Here is a 25910-nt window from a genome sequence, read left to right as displayed (position 1 = left end):
ATTGCAATTTAGCAAATAAAAGTAAGATAATGCATGTCACACATCCTGTAATCCTATAATTGCATTCTTAATTACAAATTTAAGTACAATCAATACCGGAATTGAGATTGAAATTAAGAAAAATTAACAAATGTAGACCCATCTGTTACTGTCTGAAATTATAATACTAAAGTAAAGATTCTACTTTGACATACAATGCAGTGACATTTTCCCATTTGATTTGTAATGATATTGAGGGTTAAAATTTTATATTTGAGAATTATGAATAATTCATTTTCAAATACCAGTATATGTTAAATGTATACCAGTTGAAAAAATATGGAGATTTGAATTGCATATAATCCTTTTCCCTAGTGAGCGAATACAGTAGGCCTAATGCATAGATCTATATGATATGAATAGAAATTATCTGCCTTTAATCATAATTTCATGCATTGATATATCAACAAATTTACTTGAGTGTGAATGGGAGTAATGGATGACGCTTGTATGATTTAAACAACCTGTAAATTTTCCTTACATGTGAATGGGTTCATGATAGATTTCTATGATATGAACAGGTCTGTTCAGTATGTTCCTAATCGTGATTTTATTACATTGGTATACTCACAATTTTCTTTTTGTGTGAATGGACTAAGAGATAGATTTCTGTATGATCAATCAGTATCTGCTCCTACATGTAAGTATTCTTCTATGCATGATATATCAGCAATTTATCTTGTGCATGAATGAGAATAGTGAATCAGTGTTCTGTCTATTGAGAGAGCAATGCAGAAGGACTTACCAGTAAATAAATCAGTAGGCCCATTTTGACAACCCAAACACCATTTTGAAAAATCATCAATTTTTTGACTGTCATTTACACTACTGGAAAAACCCATTAAAAAACGTTGGTGTAAATTTGCTCGCTCATTCCAATTTTTTGGTGAGTAGTGAGCATGCACGACCTGTTGCTGCTCTGCATTTGATTGCACGGAAGCAAGGAATGTCACATGACCCAAAAACTGGAATCATTTAAAGCCCCACTGTCCTACTTGTAGCTACTTGCTCCCTCTATATAGAAAACTTCCCTAATCGGTGCCTGTTGGGACCCCATGATCCTCTTTTTCTTATGCTAGTTGAGAGCCGAGTTAATGAGATAGCCACCTCGCTGTGTGGTCTAATCCCTTCTGGTCCAGCATTTATACTGCAAAAATCTGTGAAATTTCTGCCGGTGTTTAAAAAAAAACTCACTTCAGAGAGAGGTGGATTTTAAAACAACACAAATTTTGTTTGTGTTTGCCGGTAGTTCCTTAGCATCTTAGCAGTTACCAACGAAACAATGATTTTAGCTTGCAGTGTAAATACAGCTAATATAAACAGGTCTTATCTGCTCCAAATCAGAGTTTTGTCTATTGAGAACCATGCAGAAGGATATTATTAACTCTATTTGTAAAAGTATATGAGTACGGTAAACGTCCTTTTTGGTTCTCAACAGACAATTTGATGCATCAATAAAATAACACCAATCAGTTTGTGAAGAGATGATTCATGAAAGCGCCACAATTTATTCATTCATTATCATAAAAGAACAAAAAACACATTCATATCCAGATGGCTACCTTATATAATCGCAATCAAATTCCAAATTGAATTAATTGCAGTATTTTTACAGGTAGGATCAAATCTATTGTTATTCCATTTCAATGCTTATTTCTTCTTTCTTTACAGCATTTAAAGTATTTTGTTGTTGCCCATTTTGAGCAAAATACCAGCAAAAGTCACTTTAAAATACTATCGTTATATAGATGTAGATCTCCTATCGCAAAGTTCGTTGTATTAGTGTATACTTAAATGTATGCACCTTAGATGCATCCATGACAGAGTGATATTCAATATTAGAAATTTATGAATAATAGGGCAGCTAATTTACTGCGAATATTGTGTTTGTGTGCGAGGTGCCAGATGTGGGGGGGGGGGGGGGTTGTGTATTAGTTGCTCTAGGGTTGTTAAGCTTTGATAGATATAAATCACAAATTTTCAGTAGACCTTTCTCCTTTCCCTTTTCCTTATATTTGCTGTGATTTTCCTTTTCACAACTGTTCTGTTTAACATAATGTATGCAGCGTTGAGCCTTGAGAAAAGCTGCCTTCCAAATGCTACAGATCAATGCAGTATTTTATACAAGTGAGAATGTCTCTCTTGGAGCACTAGTTGAGTTTTGAACCTCTAACCTTCCAAAACAGACACATGCCACTCTATCATAAGAGGCCCATCATGTTGTCATATATGCATGAGTGTTCGGACTCACTGAAAAGGATTTGAACCTCAAACTTTTTTTGTTTAGCATTTCAGCAAAGTGCCAGTGGTATTTATTTTTTGGATTTCGCTTTACACCTCATTTATTAGTATGTCATCTTTGTGGTTATACAAGATAAAAGATACATTTTATTTGGTCTTTTTAAACAAGTTACATAGAAATTTGGTTTCCACTGGCGTTAAGGTAATATTCAAGAAAATACATAATTACAAGAAATAAATACATCACGTTTATAGAAATAGATGAAATAAGGATGTCATATTTGTGGGTTTACAAAGGTTTTGAACCTCTAACCTTTTGAATTAGGTACACACACCACTGTGCCATAATAGGCTTATCAAGTTGTCAACCCTATAGCATGTAAGTGAAGTCCCAGCCCATCACTGTGACTCATACTGGCATTGATTTATTTAATTCCTCTCGCCGCACCTCATTAACATTATGTCACCTTTGTGGGTTTACAAAGCACTTAGTAATAATTTGATGTAATTGACGGTGCATTGGCAGAGTTTTGTAATGGGGAGTCAATGAAATGCATTCACTGTAGGATGTAATGTGTACTCTTGAAACACATTAAATAGAGAATGTTCATTAAATACTTAGCACAAAGTGTTTATACTCGGCCGTACACAGAATCGTGCATTTCCTGTTTGTAGCTGATTTTAGGATTTGATTGGAACTAATCAGCATATTCAATAACACTTTAAAACATTTAAGTACAATATTTAAGAAACTTTAAATTTCTAAAGTGCCTTTTGTCACCATTAGTTTGGGTAAAAAGAAATATTTCACAAATGTATGCAATAACCCTCTAGGAAGATTATGCATGCACTTTCTTAATAATACTTTTTTTTTAATTTATTTTTTTATTAAGAAATCTTATTTTCATATTGCACTGCATTACAATGCCTGAGTCAATATCATTTATTCTCCTTTTGGAGAGCTCTACTGGAGTGCATGGGTATGTGTTCAAATATCTTACAAGGAAAGAAATGGTAAAAAAGGGAGAGTACAGTAGTTCTTAAATATCTTCAAATATATCAGGGGCATGGTTTCCCTCAGCCCCCCCCCCCCTCCCCCTCATTGGATATCACCAGAACCCCTCTAGAAGATCTGTTATGAAAATAGAAAAACAAATATCTTTAATAAATAATTACAAAGAATTTGTGAGGGAGGCTGATATTGTGAATATTTGGTCATTTGTGATAAGGCAAGTTAATGACCGAATCAGGTTAGCTAGAAATCCAAACATCCTTATTAATTTCCTTTTAACAGCCCAACCCCTTAGACCACAATACTTCTATTTGTTTCCTTCAAAGACTTTATTTCCTGAAAATTCATTTGGCCTCAATCAAGGTTTAGTGATAACACAAGATTGTATAGGTGGTTAAGTCTTTGATGGGAAAATGAACCTGATTTGTTGATAATGAAGCCTGCCCTACTAATCATCGTTGGAGATATGAATTAGGGACCACGGGAGAGTGGGATTTAGATTTAGATTTATTCTATAATTATTGTAAACAATGACATTGATGGTGCCAATAATAATGATGGTAAGGGTGATGGTTTTGACAGTAATGATGTAGATGGGTAGTGATGATGATGGTGGTGGTGGTATTAATATCATGAGAAAATAAATCATGATTCAATCCAGTTATATATATAGATTATATATTCATTGTGAATGCCTAAAATCCATCCATTTAAAATCTTGGGGTCCATCACACAATTATGATCCAACTGAGTCTAGATATTGATAGAAGTTTTAATAAGATATTATTTGTTTGATTTTATTCCTGCATTTTTCAACATAATAATAAAAAGTAATAAACAATCTAGGTACATGTATATTATAAACAAAAGTTGGAATACATATATAATCATATCATAATATAAATCAATTAAATAATTATACCTTTCAAGAAACACATAGTTGACAAATCATTTGAAAATTGACAGAAGCAAATTTCCAAAATTGACAGCATTTCAAAATTGACAGGAGATATGACAGGAGCACTCAATCATTGATTACTGAATGATCTAATACCCATACGCTTAATACAAGGACCATCTGGCTTCAGTAGGCAGTGGGTTAAAGATATACATGCAGATTCTCTGAGATATCTTTAAATTTCTTTGAAAGTCGAGAGGTATTTATGTAACAAGGTGCAACGGCTCTAGGATGTATTGAATCATTGAGAAAAGCCCTCTCCTTGTATAAACCTTGGATGAGTCATGTATTGATTGGATATAACCTTAGGAAGCAACGATCAATAGCTCCCTCTTCATCTAATACTAAAATTAGCCTGTATTGCCAATCCTAACTTCTGAATGATGCAACATGATGTCATGAATATTCATCGCACAATTCAGGTGATTCCAATTTCTGAAGGAATTCTTGTTCGTGAAATCTTCTTTTCAATATCAAGTTTGAAATTTGAAAACTCGAAAGGGTAAATTGAAGTAACAAAAATCAAGGTAAAATACTATCAAAGTTGTTAGCAAGTCACTCCGAATTGTGGATGAATTAGAAAGTACTTTGAAGTATTCTTTGGTTTATTGACATTTCAAGATAAATTGCCTATTCACATGTAAGAGAAGGAGAAGGAGAATTACATGTAGCTACAATGTAGGAAGTGTTTTTTCTTCTATATGGACAGTTTGATGATCTTGGCTACATGTACACAAATACAATGCTGGTAACAAGAAAACAATATGTGGGATTTCAGCTATTGCTCTACTGCCATCTAGTGACAAAAACAGTATAGTTGTAATTGTCCCTTCTTGAGTCTATCTGTGAACATTCCCTTTTGGATTGTAATATAAATATTCATTTAGCCTATTCCCTTTTCACGCTAAAGTGGATATGTTTTCTTCAAGATTATGAGCAAGATATTGGTAATTGTATTTCATTCTTGTAATAGGATTTAATGTCATTCTGCCCTCAATAATGGAAAATAACTGATAGACATACTTACTCTCTCTCTCTCTCTTATTATCTTTCTCTTTTTCTCATCACTTCCTTTTCTGTCTTTCCTCTTCTATGTTTGTTATTTCCCCCTTATATTTCTCCTCTACTCTTCCTCTAATCATTTTAATCCCCCCTCCCCCTCTCTCCCACTCTCTCCCCTACTCTTCTCTCTCTCTCTCTCCCTCCCTCTGCCTCTGTCTCTCTCTCTATTTCTATTTATATTTCTCCCTCTCTCTTTCTTTCCCTCCCTCTCTCTCTCTCCCTCCCTCTTCCAACCTCATGTACCACTCGTCCACACATCACACACACATACGTAGCAAGTTGATGAAGATTGATTGTGGAATAAAAATAATTAGATTGGTCAGTAGAGAGGGAGATACGCCACCCTCCTTTCGATTGCACTTGACCTTTTACCAGTAGCACCCGGCTGGAGGATAGGTCAGTTTTCTACCTGAGAACCTGTGAAAACATGCCCCAAGGCAGGCCCTGCATGCTTCCTCACACAATCCATACAAACATGTAACTAGTATCTCTGTTTGTTTACATCACGGCAGGTTACAGAATTTCCAGGAGTGCAGCACAATTTTGTGCATTTTTCAGTTTTGACATGTACATGTGACATGTAGTCTTAAATTGTTTATGGCACTAAATGATAGCATTTTACAACATATGTATGTATTTATTTTTTATTCTTATTCATTTGTGTTCACATTTTTTCTTTCTTTCTTTCTTTCTTTATATAATTAGTTAGATATTCATTTATTTATTCATTTATTTATCTGTTCAATTATCTATCTGTCTATCTATTCCTTGCAATCAATTGTTATTTTGCAATATGATAGCTCAGTTTTCTAGCCAAGAACCTGTGAAGTCTTTTTTTACATATGGCTCATGTATAGTGTTTATGGGCTGTAAAAAAAAATTAAGTACAGACCCCGTTCCCAAAAGGTAGATTGTGGCGCCCTGCTATTAATTATTATTACAAACTAATTCAGTAAATGTTGGTTAATTTAGGGTATCCACAATCATTCTCAGTATGTCAAAATGATACAGTATTAGAAACCAGACAGCTGTAATAGTTAATCGAATAAATGGGCTTGTCTCTGATAAGTAGAGAACTATATGTTTATTGTTTAATTGATTAGATGTAGATTAGTGTCTGTACTAATTAACTGTTTTTTAGATAAAAATGTTTAATGAATAAAAAAAAATATGTGTTGGAGCATTCGAAACTGAAAAGTATCAGTCCAAAGAGGAAGAAAAAAAATTTGACAGACCGACCGACCCAGGTCTAAGGCCTAATAGCATCACTTTATCTTCATCACTCAAGCATTCTGCGAGCTTCGAGCAACACGACCTGTGAAGTAACAATGTTGGTTTGTACTCGACGGAAAGGCAAACCACCAGTAGAATATACCCTTGTTAGAACATTAACAATTCTAACCTGACCAGTTTTGACAACTGTAATTTTATCAAATTCCGTCAGAGTAATAAACCCATTGGCCCGAATTCACAAAGCAAGGTTTGAGCTCAGACCAAGGTTTGTCGTCAAACTTCCTTTTGTTTCGCCAAACCTCCTTTTGTTCTTTTCAAACCAGGTTTGTAAATAATAAAAGGAGGTTTGGCGAAACAAAAGGAGGTTTGACGACAAACCTTGGTCTGAGCTCAAACTTTGCTTTGTGAATTCGGGCCTTAGAGTCCATTTATTTTGTTAGTTGTTGATTAGCTTTAACGTGGCAAAAGCTAGGGTCTGTGCTTGAGACTAGCATCAATTCGTCCTAATCTTTCAGCATTCTGCGAGCTCCTAGTAACATGAGATGTGCAGTAAAGATGCACGGGTGAGAAGATAATCTTCTTCTCCATCATTAAGACCATCCTCAGTCTCTTTTATCAGTTGCCACTCCGCAGGGAATCAGTGAATTATTCCAAAGTCTGGATTTTAAGACTATACAATTATTTTTATTGTTCAGAGCAGAGAATCACACATCTCATTCTATGTAACCACATCCATTTTCTCATGGCAACAGGAAGGATAATGATGATGATGATGATGATGATGATGGTGATGATGATGATGATGGTGATGGTGATGATGGTGATGATGATGATGATGATGGTGATGATGATGATGGTGATGGTGATGGTGATGATAATGATGGTGATGGTGATGATAATGATGATGATGATGATGATGATGATGATGATGATGATGATGATGATGATGATGATGATGATGATGATGATGAAGATGATGATGATATATGAGGTAAACAAAATCATCAGATACCCATCTTTATCTTTTTCAAAATCACTATTTGAAGTCTGAAATATCAGACTATTAAATATCTATCAATACCAGTAGAATCACACCTTATTCAGTGTTACCACACCCATTTACCATGGCAACGAGGGATGATGATGCTTGCATGAGACAAAGGTTTCACTAGATGCTTGTCCTAGAATATATTTCATAATGGTAAGTCTAAATTCTCAGAATGAATCATCATTGTTACCACCATTTGATAGAACCACACCCCTTCGTCATGGTAACTAGGGAGATGAGGATGGTGATGACGATGCATGTTTCAGACAAAGGGTTCAACAGATGCCCTCATTCAAGACACCCTTTTTATGAATGAGAAATCTGGGGCATGGAGTCTGTTATCCAAGACAAGGCTTTGCTCCTGTGCATCCATCCCGCATCCATTGGGCATCCTCCCTAGCAACATGATCCTCCCGAGGATGATGCATCATCGAGATGCTCTCTTGCATCGGTTACCCGGCCTCTTTAGCATTCTCTCATTGATGATTCAGTCTTTGCCTGGCTCGGAGCATCTCACGTTCTAGAGGATATTACTCTGTCGAATGATCACAGGATTTCTGTATTTGGTTTCTCTCTTTTGACTCAATTGGATTTTCTAATGCATTGTAGTTTTGAACATTCACAGAGGTCTGTATTTTGTGTCCATGGATGTCATTGTTGTATACTGTAGCTTTGTCTGTGTATTGAAAGCAATTCTCTTCTGTTCTTTCTTTTAGTTAGGATCAATTAGCTCTTTTTCAGTTTTATAGGGGCCTTTGCCAATTACCTACCTACTGTACGTTTGATTAGAAGTTGTCTCATTTTTGTCAGTATAATGTAGATACATTACATCATTTGACATACTGGTTAGTTGATGTATGTACTATGAGCACTCATCTTTAATTTTCTTATCCTTCATATTGTTTTAAATTTTGTGTTACTTTATTCCTGATAGTTCCATACAATGTTCATTATAGTACCTGCATAATGCCATCAATTATACCAGGCCCAAATATCAGGTTGCAATTTTCATGAGACTATTTAACAGCTCAGTGAGAGAGAATGGATATGAAACCAGTCTGTTACATGAGAACACTGTCTTGTGAAGTGGCAGTTTCAGTTTTGCACATAAACTATTTATCATATGCTAACATACATAATATGGATGGCAAGTTTTTAATCGTTGATCATAATAAAACATTTCTTCAAACCTGTATTGCTAACACCACTGTACATAACAGATCATAAGTTATTGTACTGTCAATTTTGCAACACTGTCAGATGCCAAGTCTAATCATTGGTGTAATAATTCTTCTCTTTTCTTGAACTTTGGGTTAACTACTTCTTTGAAACATGCATGCATAATGAAGGTGGGAATCAAGGATTAGAACAAATAGCATTGGAAGCAAATGCCTCGATATCATGTGATATATGGCAGATAGCAAACTTCTAAGCTGGATGCCAGAGTTGTTTAGGAATGTCCATCAATCAGTTTTATCAAAGATCATATTACTCAAAACTGGGTTTTAAAATGTTCATTGTCAATAAATATCCAGAGAAATGTTGAATTACCCTGTATATGTTCTGTGTTTGTATCAAGCCCGGATATACTGCTTCGGTCTCCCCCTCTCCAATTACGTTTTCTTATGTAGCACCTTGCCTTGGCAATACTGTGTTAATGTGTTGAATGCAGTGCTCACATTCATCTTCAAACCAGCTACGTATACTCTCGCGTCATGATCGTACTTTCATAATATTGTGAAGGATAGCCATCTTAAAGTCTATCAACTTTCATGGATTGCAAAACTGCGGAGTTATGATTCCATTAATTATTTTGCGGAATCAAACTTTTGCAAATATATGGAAAGCATGAATGCAAAAGATTCTTCTGTTACAGTAACTTGCAGTTGCTTTCATCCGTCTCGTTCCTTAAAACCTCATTCAAATTTGAAAAATAATTTGTTTCTTTCTTTCACTTTCTTTGTCCAGACATCAGCCATGATGGCGGTGATAATCGTAAGAGACGGAAGAGCGCTCCTAGCGGTCCGGTACAGATGACTCCTGACGTTACCCAGACATCCAAACTATCCGTAAGTCCAGGCCATTTAGGCTTTATTGGTACTAGAGAGTTATTAGAAAGAAAAACAAGATCTGAACATGATCGCATGATGATGATGAGGATGATGAGGATGAGGATGATGATAAAGACGACGACAGCAATGAGGATGATGATGATGATGATGATGATGGTGTTGGTGATGAGGGTGATGATGATGAGGATGATGGTGATGATGACGACAACGATGATGATGATGGTGGTGATAATGATGATGGTGATGATGGTGATGATGATGAAGATAGTGATGTTGTTGTTGATTGACAATGCATTTCAGTAATATTATGTTTTTGTATTATATTTCACAGATACACGTAGAGTCGTAGACCAATAATTTTGTTATTTGGAGAAGAAAAAAAACCCAGAGAAATACTTTAACTTAGTACTGCTTCTCACGACTGATATCTACTATTATTACAAATAGTATTACAAATCTATTGATTCAACTCTTGTTGAATACCATACGACTTTGCTAGTCTCATTCTGTAAGGATGTTGATTTAATCTCTTTTAATTATGATAACATCAAAATTTATATTCTCATAAAAAATACAGTCTGAAACCTTATGAGCACAGTTTAATATACTTGATATAATTGTAACATATTCCTGTGTGCTATCCCGACTCATAGCCCTGCTCAGACTAGAAGAAATTTATACAAAACTGGTATAAAAGCTACATTTACACTGCAAACAAAAATCATTGAAGATTCTCACATTTTGGTGTTTCGTCGGTAGTTGCATAGCATATAATACTAATTAATAATTGGTTATATTAGTATTTTGTTTTGTTTGCCAACTGACAAAACACCAGAATGTGAGAAAATATAGATGATTTTAGCTTGTAGTGTAAATGCAGCTCAGTTCTTTCACTGGGATCCAATTAACGCAGTAGCAAAACAAACTTCACACAGCACGATGAAAGATGGAATTAGTTAGGAAATGCCATATCAAAAATGGGTGATATCAAAATCACTAGACCTACGACTTTCCAGACAGGTAGGCTTGTAAATCTAAACTTTTTCAAAACTGAATCATGTAAATTTAGAGGAGAAACCTTGAGATAAACTGTGTGCTGATATTTGTGCTGGTATTTACAAATTGTTTCTAAGAGTAATACAAATAATAATCATATGTCTTGTGTACCTAGGGTAGCCTCATCAGTATTAATACTGTGCTTCCTGAGGGTCCTGCAGTCATATTTACAAATTAGGTGCTAACTTGAAGAAGAAGTTTTTGAAGAAGAAGCAAAGTGATATAATACGTCCCTCTTCTTATTAGTTTGTTTATTGTCCCTCTGTGATAATTACAAAAATAAATGTTAAACAATAAATGAGAGTGTTATATTGGATGAAAAGGGTCTTGCCCTCAGACTATTCATGGCTCACAAATGAAAACATTGGCGGATTGGACAGACATGAGAGACATGGAATATTGTTGGCAACTTGGCATACCTCTATGAACGTAAGATTTCATTTCAGGCCTATGTGATAAATACGTTTTTAGGATGCTTCGGTGACCATTTTTACTTTAAGTTCAAGATTATATGTGATTTCTGGAAAGGTTAATTACAGCTGTGTAGGATCTCTGTTTTTTATTTTAAAAAATATGTATTAAACCAGGTGTTGAAACATAAATAGTTTTGTTTTGGAGGAATAATTATACCTCAATATCTTACCTGTTAAATACTTAGCCAGATATGGATTATGCTTTTAATATCAAAATCAAATCCTGTTTAACTGGTTTATAATAATAATAATAATAATGGTGGCTTCTTATATAGCGCACATGTCCGTCACGTTGTGACGCTCCTTTAAATACAAAATGATAATGTAAAATGTAAGGAAAAGCAGAAATGAGGAAGGAAAATAAAGTGAGAAAAGGTAAAGAAAAACAAAATCAAAAGACAGAAGCAAACAGAAAAATAAAGAAAATGAAGAACAAACCAGAAGCAAGTAAGGGGGGAGGGGCAAGATATAATCATCATTTAGTGACTCATCTTCAATACATAGAAGAAGCTCACAAAGAGTGACCGAATTCCTAACATTTACACAATGACTGACAACATCTTAGAATGGAGTAAGGTAGTTGCATGCACTCCCAATCCTCATTTATACAGCTTCCTCGTACATGGAGAGTTTGCATAAAGCAAGCCCTTGTTATTTCTTAGTAGTTGAGATCTGTAATCTGTTTCATAGAGCATAGTAATTAGGACAATCCTTCTACAGGTTATATAAGTATATCACTGACGACACAACACCACTATTCCATTCTCATTGACCTCGTGCAGAATGTCATATGAATGAATTACAATGAAATTCAATCTAAATTGCATCTATGTTCAATTAATTAAGGCCTAGTCCTCGATCGGATCTCATAAATGTAACAATAACTGTGTACATTTCTTTTTAGAAAGGCCCATACCAAGATTCTATGTCCAGTCTGACGTAACTCTTGGCCCTTCGTTGTCGAATTAGTAGGTCCATGCCTAACTGACAACAATAATTATACTATTGATTTAAAAAGATACTACTTATGAATTTTTTGAAATACAGCAAATTATAAATTATTTCTATAAAATATCATGATTGTTGGAGACTTGTGTTACTTATCACCTTGCACCCATACTGAGAATTATTTATATATATATATATTTGTTTACAAATATGAAAGAGGCAGTTCACAGTCAAGAGACATATCTTGATCCGGATCTTTCCAGCTCATATGAACTGAAGCTAAATTTGTATACAGGTTATTCAACCATTTACCTTTATTCATCTCAATAAAGTTAAGTAGTGGGGCTTATACCCTCTTTCATGAATACAGAAGGACTATATGCCTTTAGTTGGAAGACAAATGTCAAGGGTCATTCATAAAAGCTTCTTCTCCGATCACACACATTCCAAAACCCGTTTGACAACTAGGAGCACAATTGAATTCCATGCTCGATCCTGCCCATCCATTTAACCAATCTAGTTGGATTTTTCGCAGGTCTTTCATTATTTTGCCAATTTGGTGATTTTTCTGTCAGGAAACTGACAATGTGTTTACTACCCCCGAAGTGAAGCGAGCCAGCCGTGCTCCAGACCAATGAGAGGTACAAAGAGAGGGAAGGAAAGAATGGACAGAGCCATTGAAAAGGACACGGTATTAACTCACAAAAGAAGCAACTGTTGACACAAAACGAGTGAAAAGGGACACCCAGTCATGAACCAGTAGCACCTTGCATTTATGAGGAGAGAAATAGATACAAATAAGAGAGAGAAAGAGAGGGAGAGAGAGAGAGAGAGAGGGAGAGAGAGGGAGAGGGAGAGAGAAAGATGTTGATGAGAGAGATGATGAGAAAGATACAGAGATAGATTCAGAAAGATAGAGATAGAAAGAATTAAAGACGGACAAAGAAGATAGATAGATTAATAGATAGATTGATCGATAGATTTATAATTCAGTCTTAGAGATATATATATATATATATATATACTGGAGAAAGAGAAATATGATCAGAAAAATAGGTTTTGGGAATGGAGGCACATGAAAGATATATTTTGTATACTACAGAAAAATAGTTGCACTGGAAAACAGAGGAAACATTCGGGGGAAAAGTTGACCAAGAATTCAAGAAATGAGTAGGAGTACCATGAATAAACTACATTTATTTATTGAACCATGAAAGGAATACAAAAATCAATAATAGAGAAAGAGAGAAAGAGAAAAAGAAAAGATAGAGACGGTGAATAAAACTGCCACAATTTCTAAAGTTGAACTTTGGCATGTGACTCATCAAGTGCAAATAAACCGATTGATTTGAAAATGAATTTTAAAAGAGAGGCGATAACAATCTAAACATCTTTCTGTCTATGCAAGCAAGCGTAACGGGCGCACAGTTTGAAATGGTTATTCAGATATCATAGTTTATTGTTGTTGTTGAAGTTTTTTGTTTTGTATTGGGTTAAAGACATATGGTGAAGTGAGCAAGCTTTTGAAGACACCGTCCAATGAGTCTGAATAATAGAATACCTTGGACCAAAGAATGGGACGTCTTTTTCACCCCGAAAGAAAGTTGTATAGAGGACATATTCTCTGATGACTGATAATTGTCTCATAATGGGGTCTTCAGTGACGTATGCAGCGTGACTCCAGTCTTTTCTTTGCTTGTTTATTACCCCTTCATATGATCTGTGGTGACACTTATTTTCGTGTCAGAGTCGACTTCATAAGGACGTGTGTCCCACTTTTTGTTCAAATCTGGTCTAATCTTTGATCGTCAATACCTTTGCTACCAGCTTTGAGGATGTTCCTGTGAAGCCATTAATGTGTTGGTTAACCAATTGATGATGTGTGATGTTTGACACAACGGATCGGAATGCAAGGTTCAATGTTACATTACTCATCTCGCCATAGCTTTTCGTGGAGATTTAAAACAATTTTTAAGCCTCATTGATTCCTGCACATGGTGTTAAAGATGGTATTGCTCTTGTGTAGCGCATACATACAAACTGTCGAGACCTCTATGTTTATCTTTGTAGCCATCAGGACAGCTCTGACTGGTAGATCTCTGTCATCCTTCAGTACTTGACATGTTTATGATTAGACTGTGATGCTGATATCATACATGTGATGGAATAGGATACGTCCTCGAAAGATTAAATGTATGAAACGGAACTTGCATGTATGTGTTAGTTATAATAAAACGGAACTTAATTTGTCAGTGTATGGTGAAACGTAAGACGAAGAGAAATAAATAACTGAAAAGTTTATCCAAGACCATTAGGTGTGTTACGAGTATCAAATTACGGCGGCTATCGAATTTCAGCACTAATTGCCATGGCAACGCAACACTTCTGTGAAACCTGTGATTGAGAGGATTCTGTTGTGAATATATTTAGAATTTTGCTGGTGGACGGAACTTGTGGAAACTCTCGCTGGTTTTACTTCCGGGAGTTGCAAGAGCTCATTTCAAAGGATTTTATATACTGAGAGTGAGATTAACAGATAAGCAGTGATGAACATAACCATGGCCAAGCTAACTGTGAGTTGATTTTAATTGTATGTTGCCTAATCAAATATTGTATGTGTTAATTGTTTTACTAATAATTTTTCTCTTTTTTGTGTGAAGTCCATAGAAATGCTGTTATGAAATTTGAAATAGATGAATTATATATCAAAAGGATGGGGGAATCTCACATTTCTCAAATGCTCACAATATGAATATTGATTCTGAATTTAGAAGTTGCTCCTTTTCCAGTCATTATTGTTTTCAAATATCATTTTTGGTTCTTATAAAAGACAACCAACATAAGCTTATTGATACAGAGAGCAGAAATAAACAGATACAATATGTGAAGGAATAACCCCAGATATAAAATATTGCTTGTTTTTGTTCATTATCATATATATATTTTTTCTTCTCACCTTAATGGAATATATTTCTAGCTCTAAAAAGTAACCATTTTCAAAGGTGTAGAATTCATTCATACATGAGGCTCTGAGAACCATTTGTTTGCACCACCATTAAAGGCATCGACGTTTAACAATATTAAATCTGAGATGCACGGCCCTACGTGTTACCAGTGTCTGTGATATGGTGTAATATTGAAGCCCTAAAAAAATTGCGCTTCAAAATGATCAAGAAGTGCCTCAAAAGAGTAAAAATCTTTGAGTGACCAGTTTTACCATAATCGTTTTCCCCATACTCGTTTTCCCCAATAGACTGTAGTGTAAAGCAAACTGTTGCTAAACGGTTTTTAAAATTTGTAATTCCAATCATAAATATCTTGATAATCAGACAGGTGATCGGCTTGCAAAAGTCATGGAGTTCCTGACTGACCTAAAGGTTTATAATTATCATTGCAGCATGAGCTAAATTCAGGATTTTGTTTCAGTATCTGAGACTAGTTACTGGATCCCTTTAATGTTCAGACACCAATCAACTATTTAATTACTGACTTTTCTCATTGGAGAACATGAACTGGTTTTCAGAACATCATCCTATGTTATAGATCTAGCCTGTATCTCTCCAGTATCAGGAGGGGCAAAGACATGCGAACCAGAGAAAGGGTTTTGAACATGTTTAATATTTTATAGAGGGATCTGGAGCGCAATAAATCCATACAGAGGATGATGTGCTCATGAATAGATGATGTGCAGATGTGGTTGAGATGGAGAGGAGGACGGAGGGAGGGAGGACGGAGGGAGGACGGAGGGAGGAGGGTATTGATGGGTGGTAAGCTGAATAGCAAATTAAAGGATATCGCTGGAGGGGAGAGGAGAAGAGCTTATCAAGCGAGCAGGTGAAATCACCGAAGACAGTAGTTGAAGTGATGATGATGAAGAGGAGAAGGAGGAGGAGGAGACTTTAAATAGATGGCTGGATGCATTATGCTGCAGAAGGAGATGGAGAGAGACGGGAGGGGAAGGATTTTAAGACATATACATGAACATGTATAAAAAAAAAAACGACAAAGTGAGAGAGAGAGAAAGAGACAGAGAGACAAACAGACAAAAACAGAGAAAAGCAGAAACAAAGGAGAAGAAAAAGAGAAAGAGTGAGATGGTCATACAGACAGAGAGAGAGAGAGAGAAAGAGAGAGAGATTGGGTATACTATCAGGAAGACAGATTGATAGAAAGAAAGATTAGAGGTGGATAAGAGAGACAAAGAAAGAACCAGAGACAGAGGCAGTTTCCTAAATAGTAGGGAGTGTACTAAAGTGCATTGAAATTATTTGTGGCAGAAGATATAAGAATGAGATCAATCTACAGCCCACCCCCCCCCCCCCAAAAAAAAGGAACAAAAATAAGAAGAAGAAACAAACAAAGAAAAGAGAAGTTAACATAAGGAATGAAGCCAGATTTCAGGTTGGGACAAAGAAAATTGCAGAAAAATTAGCAAAGGCGAAGAGAGACGAAATGGGGCCACAGAGTGAAAAGCTGACGACAAAGCAGTCATGAAAATAAAATTATCAGTAAATTACTGTCAAAGGGAATAAGATAGAGTGAGGGGTAGAAACTAACGAGGCGGGTGCATTGAGACAGAAGAAGAGAGAGAGGCCCTGGGTAGGAAAACAAGAATAATGAAAGTGGAAATGAAAGTTAAGAGATGATGCGAGGAGATGCTACTATCCCTGATGCAGGGAGATGCGATCCCTGTTGCCTTACTTCCTCCACCAGCATGTGATGACTCATCCTCCATCGTCATTACATATGAGTAAAGACCGCATCAGCCGGACGACTGGTAGGCGCATGCATAATTTGCCTCCTTCTTCCCTGGCCATAGCTTTACAGAAGCCATGTTAGTAGCCATCGAAATCGCTGTGTTTCTTAATTGGGTGCAATGATGATATTTCTTATTTAAGAGAGAAAGAGAAGTAATTATCAGCTTGGAACCACACCCACACCTAGGTATTTTATTGACTCATGATGTAATTTCTATCTTGTTTTCCTTTTCTTTTTTACAATCAAATTCAGACTAATTTAATGACTGTTTGAAATAAGAGTTAATAACACATTGAGGGGCTGCATGAATGATGTAACTCTTGTAAGTAAAATGCATACATCTATGATAATGGCTATAGCTAAATGGGGAGGGGGGGGTAAAGGGGTTCAAAAATAGATCCAAACTTTTAAAGACAGAGACACAAAGATCTTACTAGACAGTAGAGACAATTAAACAATGAAATATGTTTCTAAAAGCATATTATTCTTAATATGCAGTTGTTTTAACAAAGCACCGCTTGTGGTAAATTATCACTGTCTGATACCTTCCTCGGTTCAGGCTATTGGGACTGATATGCACTGGCTATCACCATTTCATCTTTTTGGAGCCAGAAGGGCTTTAACTCAAATACTTTATGCAGAGTTAATGTCCTTCTGGCCCCAGCACAAATTTTGTCTCAGGTGCATGCCTGTAGGTTAGGAAGATTGTAGATAGGGAAAGACAAAGATTGAGTGCCCAGCTGATGCGATCCATCATCAAAAAGCCGTTTTACACCTCTACATTTTTCGATATGTACCGATATGTAGAAAAGATTCTCCTGCTTATGACACTTCTTGTTTTAGAATGGTATTACTTCTGCATTCTTCAATGTTAAACTGCTTCATATCATGCTATTATTGAACAGATGCTACTTGCTTCCATGAAAACTTTATGATGTCAACGGTTGTCCTGGTCTCTGAAAGATGCCGTTACTCATCCTTCTCAGGAAACAAAGAAAACTCTAAGGAGACAAATTCTTTTATAACTGCTGAAGTGAAAATAATTTTGCCTGAAACTTTGTAATACACTTTTTAGAAAGCAGTTTAAGAAAGATCTGCATGTGCACACTTTTTACTCAAAGAAAGAAATATGTGGGAGGTTGGGATCTGAGATTAATAGAGTTATTTAGCTCAGGAGAGCTCAAAAAGAGCTCTGGTGAAAAGAAACAATGGAATATATAAATATTACCTTGAGGGAATATATACTAAATCTAAAATAACTCCTGTAATCTGAAAATGTGTTTTTGCACTGTAAACTTCAGCATGCTCAAAGTTTATTTAAGATCCAATAATGTTATCATGGTTTACAAGAGATAGACTTCATTATCTCTCTTGAATGCATTCCTTTAGAACATATGCTTACCAACCTGAGGCAATGTTATTATACTGTCTCAGGAATCAGGAATCATCAATGTTTAGATAAATAGACCTCTTTTCTTTTGTCATAACCATCATATCCTCTGAAACCATGTGCTTGGCTTCACATGAAGAGAGATAGGAGACGACTTCCAAAGCAAACCAAGATGGGATTTAATTGGAAAATGGGAGAACTTCTAGCCTGGGGGAAGGGGATGAAATATATTGGCAGACCTTTTTAATTATAATATAGGAAGAGACATAAATATAACACCAGCTGCATTTGCACTGCAAGCAAAAATCATCAATATTTCTTGTTTTTATATATTAAAGATAAACTCCAGTTCTGGTAATGCGAATGCATTGTAAAAGAAAAGGTGTGGAATGGATCAGAAACAGTTGATCATGTAGCATGTAAGTATTGGTGTGCACTGCAAGGTTCTGGAGTCATTGAAATCATAATACATTTGGCCGAGTCTTGGTAAAGTAACAAGCATTGTACACAGAAAGCTATAACACACATGATGTTGGGGCTAGTACTACCTTGATTTCCTTGTCTTTCTATGCTCATTACTTAGCCAGTATACATTTTCTTCCAAAATTGTTTGGCACATGTCATTTATTTGTAATCTTGAACATTCAGTATAAGTTTTGTTTGATTCTGTGAGAATTAATCTTCTTTTTTTACCAGAACTGGAGTTTACCTTTAAATAGCAGATTGAAATTAAGCCTTTCAGGGTAATATGATCACAAAAATAAAATATTAAGAGACTAGGTTTTGAGTTGTTACTCATAACAAACCAGGATGTATAAATGAAAAATAGAATCTTAAAACTACAATTTGAGACATGGATTTATAATATGTGATCCCATAATTATTGCAAGATTGTATGGTACATGATTTATACAAAATATACTGCTTCAAATAAACCATTTACAAACATGGGTGCTTTACAAAAGTGCTTTGGAAACCAACATAGGTTATTGCTAGTCTGTAGGCACAGACTCAATGTTGACAGTTAAAAACAATGTTTCACAAAGCCTTCAACCTAGCCTAATGTTCTCAGTATGTGGCTGTAGTGTAGTGTTAGTACAGCCTACAGGTCCTGTGGATTGCTGTCTTTATATAGTCTAACTGTTCAGACCCTGTTTGACATGTTACAAGGCAGATGAAGGGATGAGTGCTTGCACATGTCAACTAGGTCATCTGTAAATTCTCTTTTCCACCATGTCCATGTCCAAGGACGAACCACAAACAAAATGACATTCCTAGTCAACAATGGAGGCGAAAAGCAACACACAGATATTCAGTGAAATATGACTCACGTTCGTAGAATAGGAACCTGACAATGAGGGGGTAGTGCAGAGGAGGTGTAACAGAGAGGGCACAACGTGCTGAGAGCCAGAAGGGCATTAATTCTGGCTTTCAAAAGATGATGATGATGATGATGATGATGATAATAATAATTAAAATAACTTCTACTTATATAGCGCTTTTCATATGAGATTTATATCAGAGCGCTTTACAATATTGATGATGATGGTGGTGGCGGTGATGATGATATAAATGATAATACATGTATGTTTATCAAGGATAGATCAGAATAATTAACACTGTTTCTCCCAGATCGCCCCACATGACACAGTCATATTTTGCTCAGATCCTTTGTGGCTCTCAACATGCAGACAGTGTGCTCAAACTTACATCCTGGTCAGAGGAGTTCACTTCAAACAGTTCATTGACACTGCAAATATGCTGGGTCTTGGCAGTTTATCAGGAATACTATGTTGACCACAAAGTCTTACGTATCCAGTAGTAATACGACCATCTAATAATACAGAAATTGTGAAGTGGTCATATGCTTTATTTAGGGTATTGTTCTAAATGCATGGTAGTCATTTTGGGGGTGATGTATTAAAGTTCATTAGTTCAATGACATGTTATGATTGACGTTTTCACAGTTATTGTTAAAAAATTATTTTGTAAAATATAGTCCTATCATAGATTTTTTTTCCTGATAATGTCTGTGGAGGAATTTTCAAGGTTATCTTCTACAATTGGTTAGAGGTATTATAAATGTATTGGTCAGTGACAACATCTCTTGAAATAGGTTTGACAATGGAATATTTTGACAATGAACTTTTATGACTATTTATTGAAAAAGAGAGAGAGAGACTGGCCTTGTGTTATATTAGGAAAGTAGTGTAATCTATTCTGTTAGCAGTATAACTGTAAAGCACATTTGAACATTTATTTTAAAAATGCGCTATAGAAATACATTATTATTGTTATGATATGATGAAGATTTCTTTACACATACTCTATCATTTCCGTCACTGAAATGAATACTCGCAAGAAATTTATGTCAGGCAATCTGTCTTTTTTGTTTTTCATATAAATGGTTACCTGCATTTCATGGGACTTTCATCGCATTTTGTCTGTTCTGTTCAGATTAGATAACTATTATAGGTCTATGAATATACTAATAGTTTTGATAAGCTGTATGTTCTGAATATTTAAATTAATGAGTGTCTAGTTCTTAAATTTGTTCTCTCTTTCACATTTATCATAAATAGTGCCTCCCTCACATTCAAACTTTGCTCTTTGGCTTCAAGTCAACAACACTTTAGCATGAAATGCAGTCGAGCTTGAAATACCTTGTTTTCAAGCTGAATACGGTACAATGAGATTTGTAGTGAAGCATTCAGATAAAACTAACACCTCAAAGGCCAACCTTGAGAACAAACTACTGAAGAAAAAAAAAAGAAAAACCAAAGAATGGTACAGGTGAAATTTGACAAAAAATGAGAATGTAATGAATTTTTGGAAGGTGCAACCACTAAAGGTATCGGCTCTTCAAATTGGCTGAATAGGTAATGTCTCTGATGTAGTGGCAGACAACTTACCCATTAGGTACTAGGGAGAAAAACAGAAATTAGTGATATATTTGTACACAACAAATGGGAGAGTTGTCCATCACTATGTCACAATCCTCTGACAAAATTGCCAATTTCAGATTTGCATAACTATAGTGATCTCATATTTCAAACATTCATAACTTTCTTTTTACCGGTCCAATTTATTTCAAACTTTTGCCATTCTGTTTCTCTCATTTTCTGCTCCCATTCAAATGAACTTATTACACGGGTTACATTGCCCTTTAAAATCTGTCATTTAGTTCTCGTATTCTAACATTCTTGATCTGGATTATCTCTTACAAATTTGTTTTCCTAAATCCACTTTATCCTACTTTTCATTGTTCCACTCACCTTTCTCTTTTTCATTTATCCCCTTTCTCTCTCTCTCTGTCTTGTTTTTCTCTCTCTCTGTCTCTCTCTCTCTCTTCCTCCTCTGTCTGTCTCTCACTTCCTCATTCACTCACTCACTCCTTCCTCTCTCTCTTCCTTTCCTTCCCTCTCTTAGTTCCCCTTATGTCTCTTCCTCTCATTCCTACTCTGCCTTTCCTTCCCCTTTTCCCTCCCTCTCTTTCTCTATTTCTCTTTCCCTTCCCCCCCTTTCCCCCCTCTTTTTCAGAGCATTGGTGTATTATAATATGTGCATGAATCGCTCCCATCTATCTTCTCATTTATGTTTCTTTCTCTACATTGTATTTTAGAAACTAGCAGTTTTGTAGGCCTAACAATTGTGTTGTGACGTTGTGAGTTATCTATACAAAACTCTTATCCTTTTTTAGTCTCCCCTGACATACTGCTTTATGTATGTTTCCCACATTACTCACCAAATCTCTCTTCCTGGAAAACTAAGCAAGATATATGTTGCTATTATGCATCCTGTTTGTATAAAATAAGGTGTAATTAAACAAGGGGGAAAGAAGTTTTCAAGTTTATAACTGGAAAAAACAAGAATGTTGATGATTCATCCCCCCCCCCCCAAATTCTCAGTAAATAGAAAGCCAGCATTATTGATTTTTCAGATTCTGAGTTATGGAAACAGTGTGGGCGATGGTATATGTTCTTGGATTTGACTGTGGGGTGAAAAGGTAAAAAAAGAAGAAGAAGAAAGCGGTGAATATGATATCCTTAAAAGATTCCAGACAAAATTGTTTGCATGTGGCTTGTTTATACCCCTCAAGGTATACTAGGACCCCATTCTCACCCACTTCCTGGACAGGTCTACGCTAGACCAGTCTACGTTAATAGAGTGGTCTAATGGTGACCGTCCAAGGAACGAAGTGTACCTTTGAACAGATCCAGAAGACCACATCGCGATCTGGAGTAGTCTAGTAATCGGTCTAGCGTAGACTGGCCCATAGAAGTGAGTGAGAATGGGGTCATGTTTGTGAGATGTTAGTAATCATTTGTTGACAGCAGCATCTTTCCAGATACCCCCTCAGCGGTGATGAGAAAATAAGATCAAACTTAGGGTTGATCTTGAAAGGATTGTGACAACCTTTCAACCTCCCTGTTTCTGCTCTTTTCTACATTCTCTCATTTCTATATCTTTCTGAATGTTTCTCTATATACCATCCTCACTCTCTTTCTCTTTCTCCCCCTCCATCCCTTTCCCATCTCTATCATTTTCTCTCTCTGTCTCTCCTTCCATCTATCCTTTGCTTCATCCCTTTCCCATTTCTATCACTCTTTCTCTCTCTCTCTCTCCTTCCATCCTTCATCCCTTTCTTCATCCCAACCCCATCTCTTATCATTCTCTCTTTCCTTCTCTGTCTTTCTCCCTCTCCCTCCCTCCATCCCTTCCCCATCTCTATCATTCCCTCTCTCTCTCTCTCTCTCTCTCTCTCTCTCTCTCTCTCTCTCTCTCTCTCCTTCCCCATCTCTATCAGCTCTCTTTCTCTTTCTCTTTCTCTCTCTCTCCCTCTCTTTCCTTCCCCATCTCCTTCTCCTCTTTCTCCTTCCCTCTCCCGTCTCCCCTTTATTCTCCCTCCCACTTCCCCCTCCCACATCCACCCTCTCTCCCCAACTCCTATTGAATCTCTTTACCCCATGGTCATGTGCATTCCCAGTAGAGGTCACAACCTTCCTCAAATGAGGACAGTATGTTATTGTTGTTGTTATTGTTGTTATGCCTCCCCTTAATCCCACTAGGGCCATTATGGGTTGGTAGTTCCTCTGTCATCAAGGGAGTAAGATAGTCTCACAATTCATACCTTGTTTATAAGGACAATTCACCATCATCTATGGGACTGTAGAGCAGGTTTAGACTATGTTAGGCTGTATGAAATAGCTTTCTTTTTTGCAGGATAGTAGAATATTAATAGAAAGGGCTGCTTTTAGCTTGTCGAATGAAACAAACAATCAGGCAAAAAATAAAACAAGCACACAAACAAAAGAAAACCGACTTAGATCTGTGAAAAAATATAGCCCTATGTCTATGTGTCAAGCAATGTTTTAAATTAGCCTCAAAAGTACCTGCAGAAATATAATTTAAGTAGGAGGCCTAATTTTTTAAGTATTATTAATCATCTTTGTAGTTTCAGTGTGTCATAGAGAAGATGTTTAAATGGTAGGGATATAGCCTAGCCTAGCCTAAAGATAATTAACGCCTTCTACACTTTTAATTGGACAAGCTAGATCTCATAAATTACTTGAGATTATACATGCAAATTTATTGACAGACAGTGGACGTCAGCTAGTCCGTGTACTTTGAACAGCAGAGTCCAATATGTTGTTGAGATTTGACATGATGTTGACATGGCTTGAATCAACAAGGCAGCATGCAGTCTAGTGTCTAGGCCTTGATCCCTGCGTGCTTATGATACATTTGTTTAAACTCACAACTCCCTGGTCAGAAGTGGATAATTATTTATTCTTTTTGAGTGATTTGATGCAGGTTTTTATCTGATTCCATGTTCATTAAATGTATGTAGGATTGTAGGTCATATTCAAGGTATGTTGTATTCCATGTTGCTGACTACATCAACAAAATAATAGTAAGTGTACATATCTGCTGATTGTATCAAGTTGATAGATAGCCCTACCAATAGTACCATGGCTAGCTGGGATCACATTAGACTGTCTGTTCAGAGCCAGGAGGGCATTAACCCATTATTAGAGTATGTGAGGTAATGCCATTCTGGCTTCGAACAGACGAAATATCAAGAACAGTAGTTTAACAATGTTAATTATGTTCAATATATGAGCACACTTCAGTATCTGGGAAACCAATCGAAAATATACCATAGAATCACCCTGTATAAAGGCTCTAACAGCCTTTTCACACAGGGGTAAAATTCATTGTATCTAAAGCTGTTTAGTTTAAAGCTCTTTAACTTAACAGCTTTAAAGTAAATTTTCCCAGACTGTGAACATCCAAATATACAATGTTCATACTCACGATCTAAATACCGGTCAGAGCAGGCTGCAGATACGATACATTTTGTGTGTGAACGGATATACGTCCCTAACTGGGCGGAGCTAAGACCGGGCGCCAATCTGTCTGATATACACCCTGCCACTTATAGCAGTGAATCTTGTAATGACAGCACCAAAATTTGTACGTGTATGAATGATATCATACGTAAAGCTGATTAGTTTAAAGCTCTTTAAACTAATCAGCTTTACAGAAATGTACCCCTGTGTGAAAGCGGGGTAAGTCTATATAAACAACAAAACTGGAGTCAGAAATGGAATATGCTACAATGTGTGTCTGATGAGCACAGACTAGCACTGGGCACCCATACAGCAGAGGCATTCCATTTCAGTTGAATGGCCTACCAATCTGACTTTGGAAATACAACTCCTCTGCATGTTATTGTGTGTGTGGTACTGGGGCGTACACACAGATAGACTGGTATATATAGGTAGACTGGAAGATACCATTCTCTACATGGATTTGTACAGCTAGCAAGGACAAGGCTTTGATGTTCTGGTAGACGAATTAGCATGGAACTGTAGGCGGTTGATTGCGGAATGGACAATACATAGAATGGTCGTACTGGCCTAGTGATGCTCTTGTGTTCTATAGCTGGAGGTACTGGAAAATATTTGTTTATTCACCATAGGTCATAATTACCTACGATTATTTGATTGGAATGACTGTGGAGCAAGCTCACTTTTGTTTTCACACCAGTACCAGTGTATGCATCAGCCAATGGAAGATTGCTCCAGGCACTTTCTCTCTCTCTCTCTCTTTATCCTGAGCTGATTTACTCCTTGGTGTTGGTAGCAAAGGAAGGAAGCTGGAGAAGTTGATACCGGTGTAGGATACCAGTAGAATTGGGTTGGGATTGCATCGGCAATACCTCCGGTATCCTGTCTTCTAGTGGTATTTATCAGATGATGGAACCACTTCTTGCCGAAATGTAGTGTCTTTGCTGGACATGATATAGCTTGCGATGTCTGAACCATGTTGACATGCAGATTCAAATGATTAGAATATTCAAGGAATATCTGGAATTATTGCACAAGATGGAATCTTATTAACTGAGCTGAAGTGAGCTGAGCTGAGTGAAGTGGAATACAGAGCAAGATTTTGAAGGAAACTTTCCATGTACCAGTACTACTAGTACTAGGAAGCAGGTGGGAATATAAACATGATGAAGTAATACTAATTAAGAGAACTAACTTACCGATCGTGCCTTGGGCTGCTTTCTGGATTGCAATTGCAAAGTGCTTGCAGACCTGCTAACCTGGTAAA

At 36.3% G+C, this 25910-nt stretch overlaps 1 protein-coding gene across 7 annotated transcripts in view; it reads left to right on the top strand.

The window, feature by feature from the left end:
- The window catches only part of LOC574558 (ras GTPase-activating protein nGAP), a 99948-nt gene that overhangs the window by 3452 nt on the left and 70586 nt on the right, over window positions 1-25910 (top strand). For 2 of the 7 annotated variants that reach the window (XM_030997766.1, XM_030997777.1), the window contains exon 2: window positions 9562-9662. In XM_030997766.1, the coding sequence (XP_030853626.1) occupies window positions 9562-9662 (101 nt within the window). The other 5 variants (XM_030997768.1, XM_030997770.1, XM_030997774.1 and 2 more) reach the window with 5 other exon arrangements.

The sequence above is a fragment of the Strongylocentrotus purpuratus genome, unplaced genomic scaffold, assembly GCF_000002235.5.
Source record: "Strongylocentrotus purpuratus isolate Spur 01 unplaced genomic scaffold, Spur_5.0 spur5_scaffold_4, whole genome shotgun sequence".
Classification (NCBI taxonomy): Eukaryota; Metazoa; Echinodermata; class Echinoidea; order Camarodonta; family Strongylocentrotidae; genus Strongylocentrotus; species Strongylocentrotus purpuratus.
Note: the sequence above shows the minus strand (reverse complement) of the source record. Positions and strands in the feature narration are given on the sequence as shown.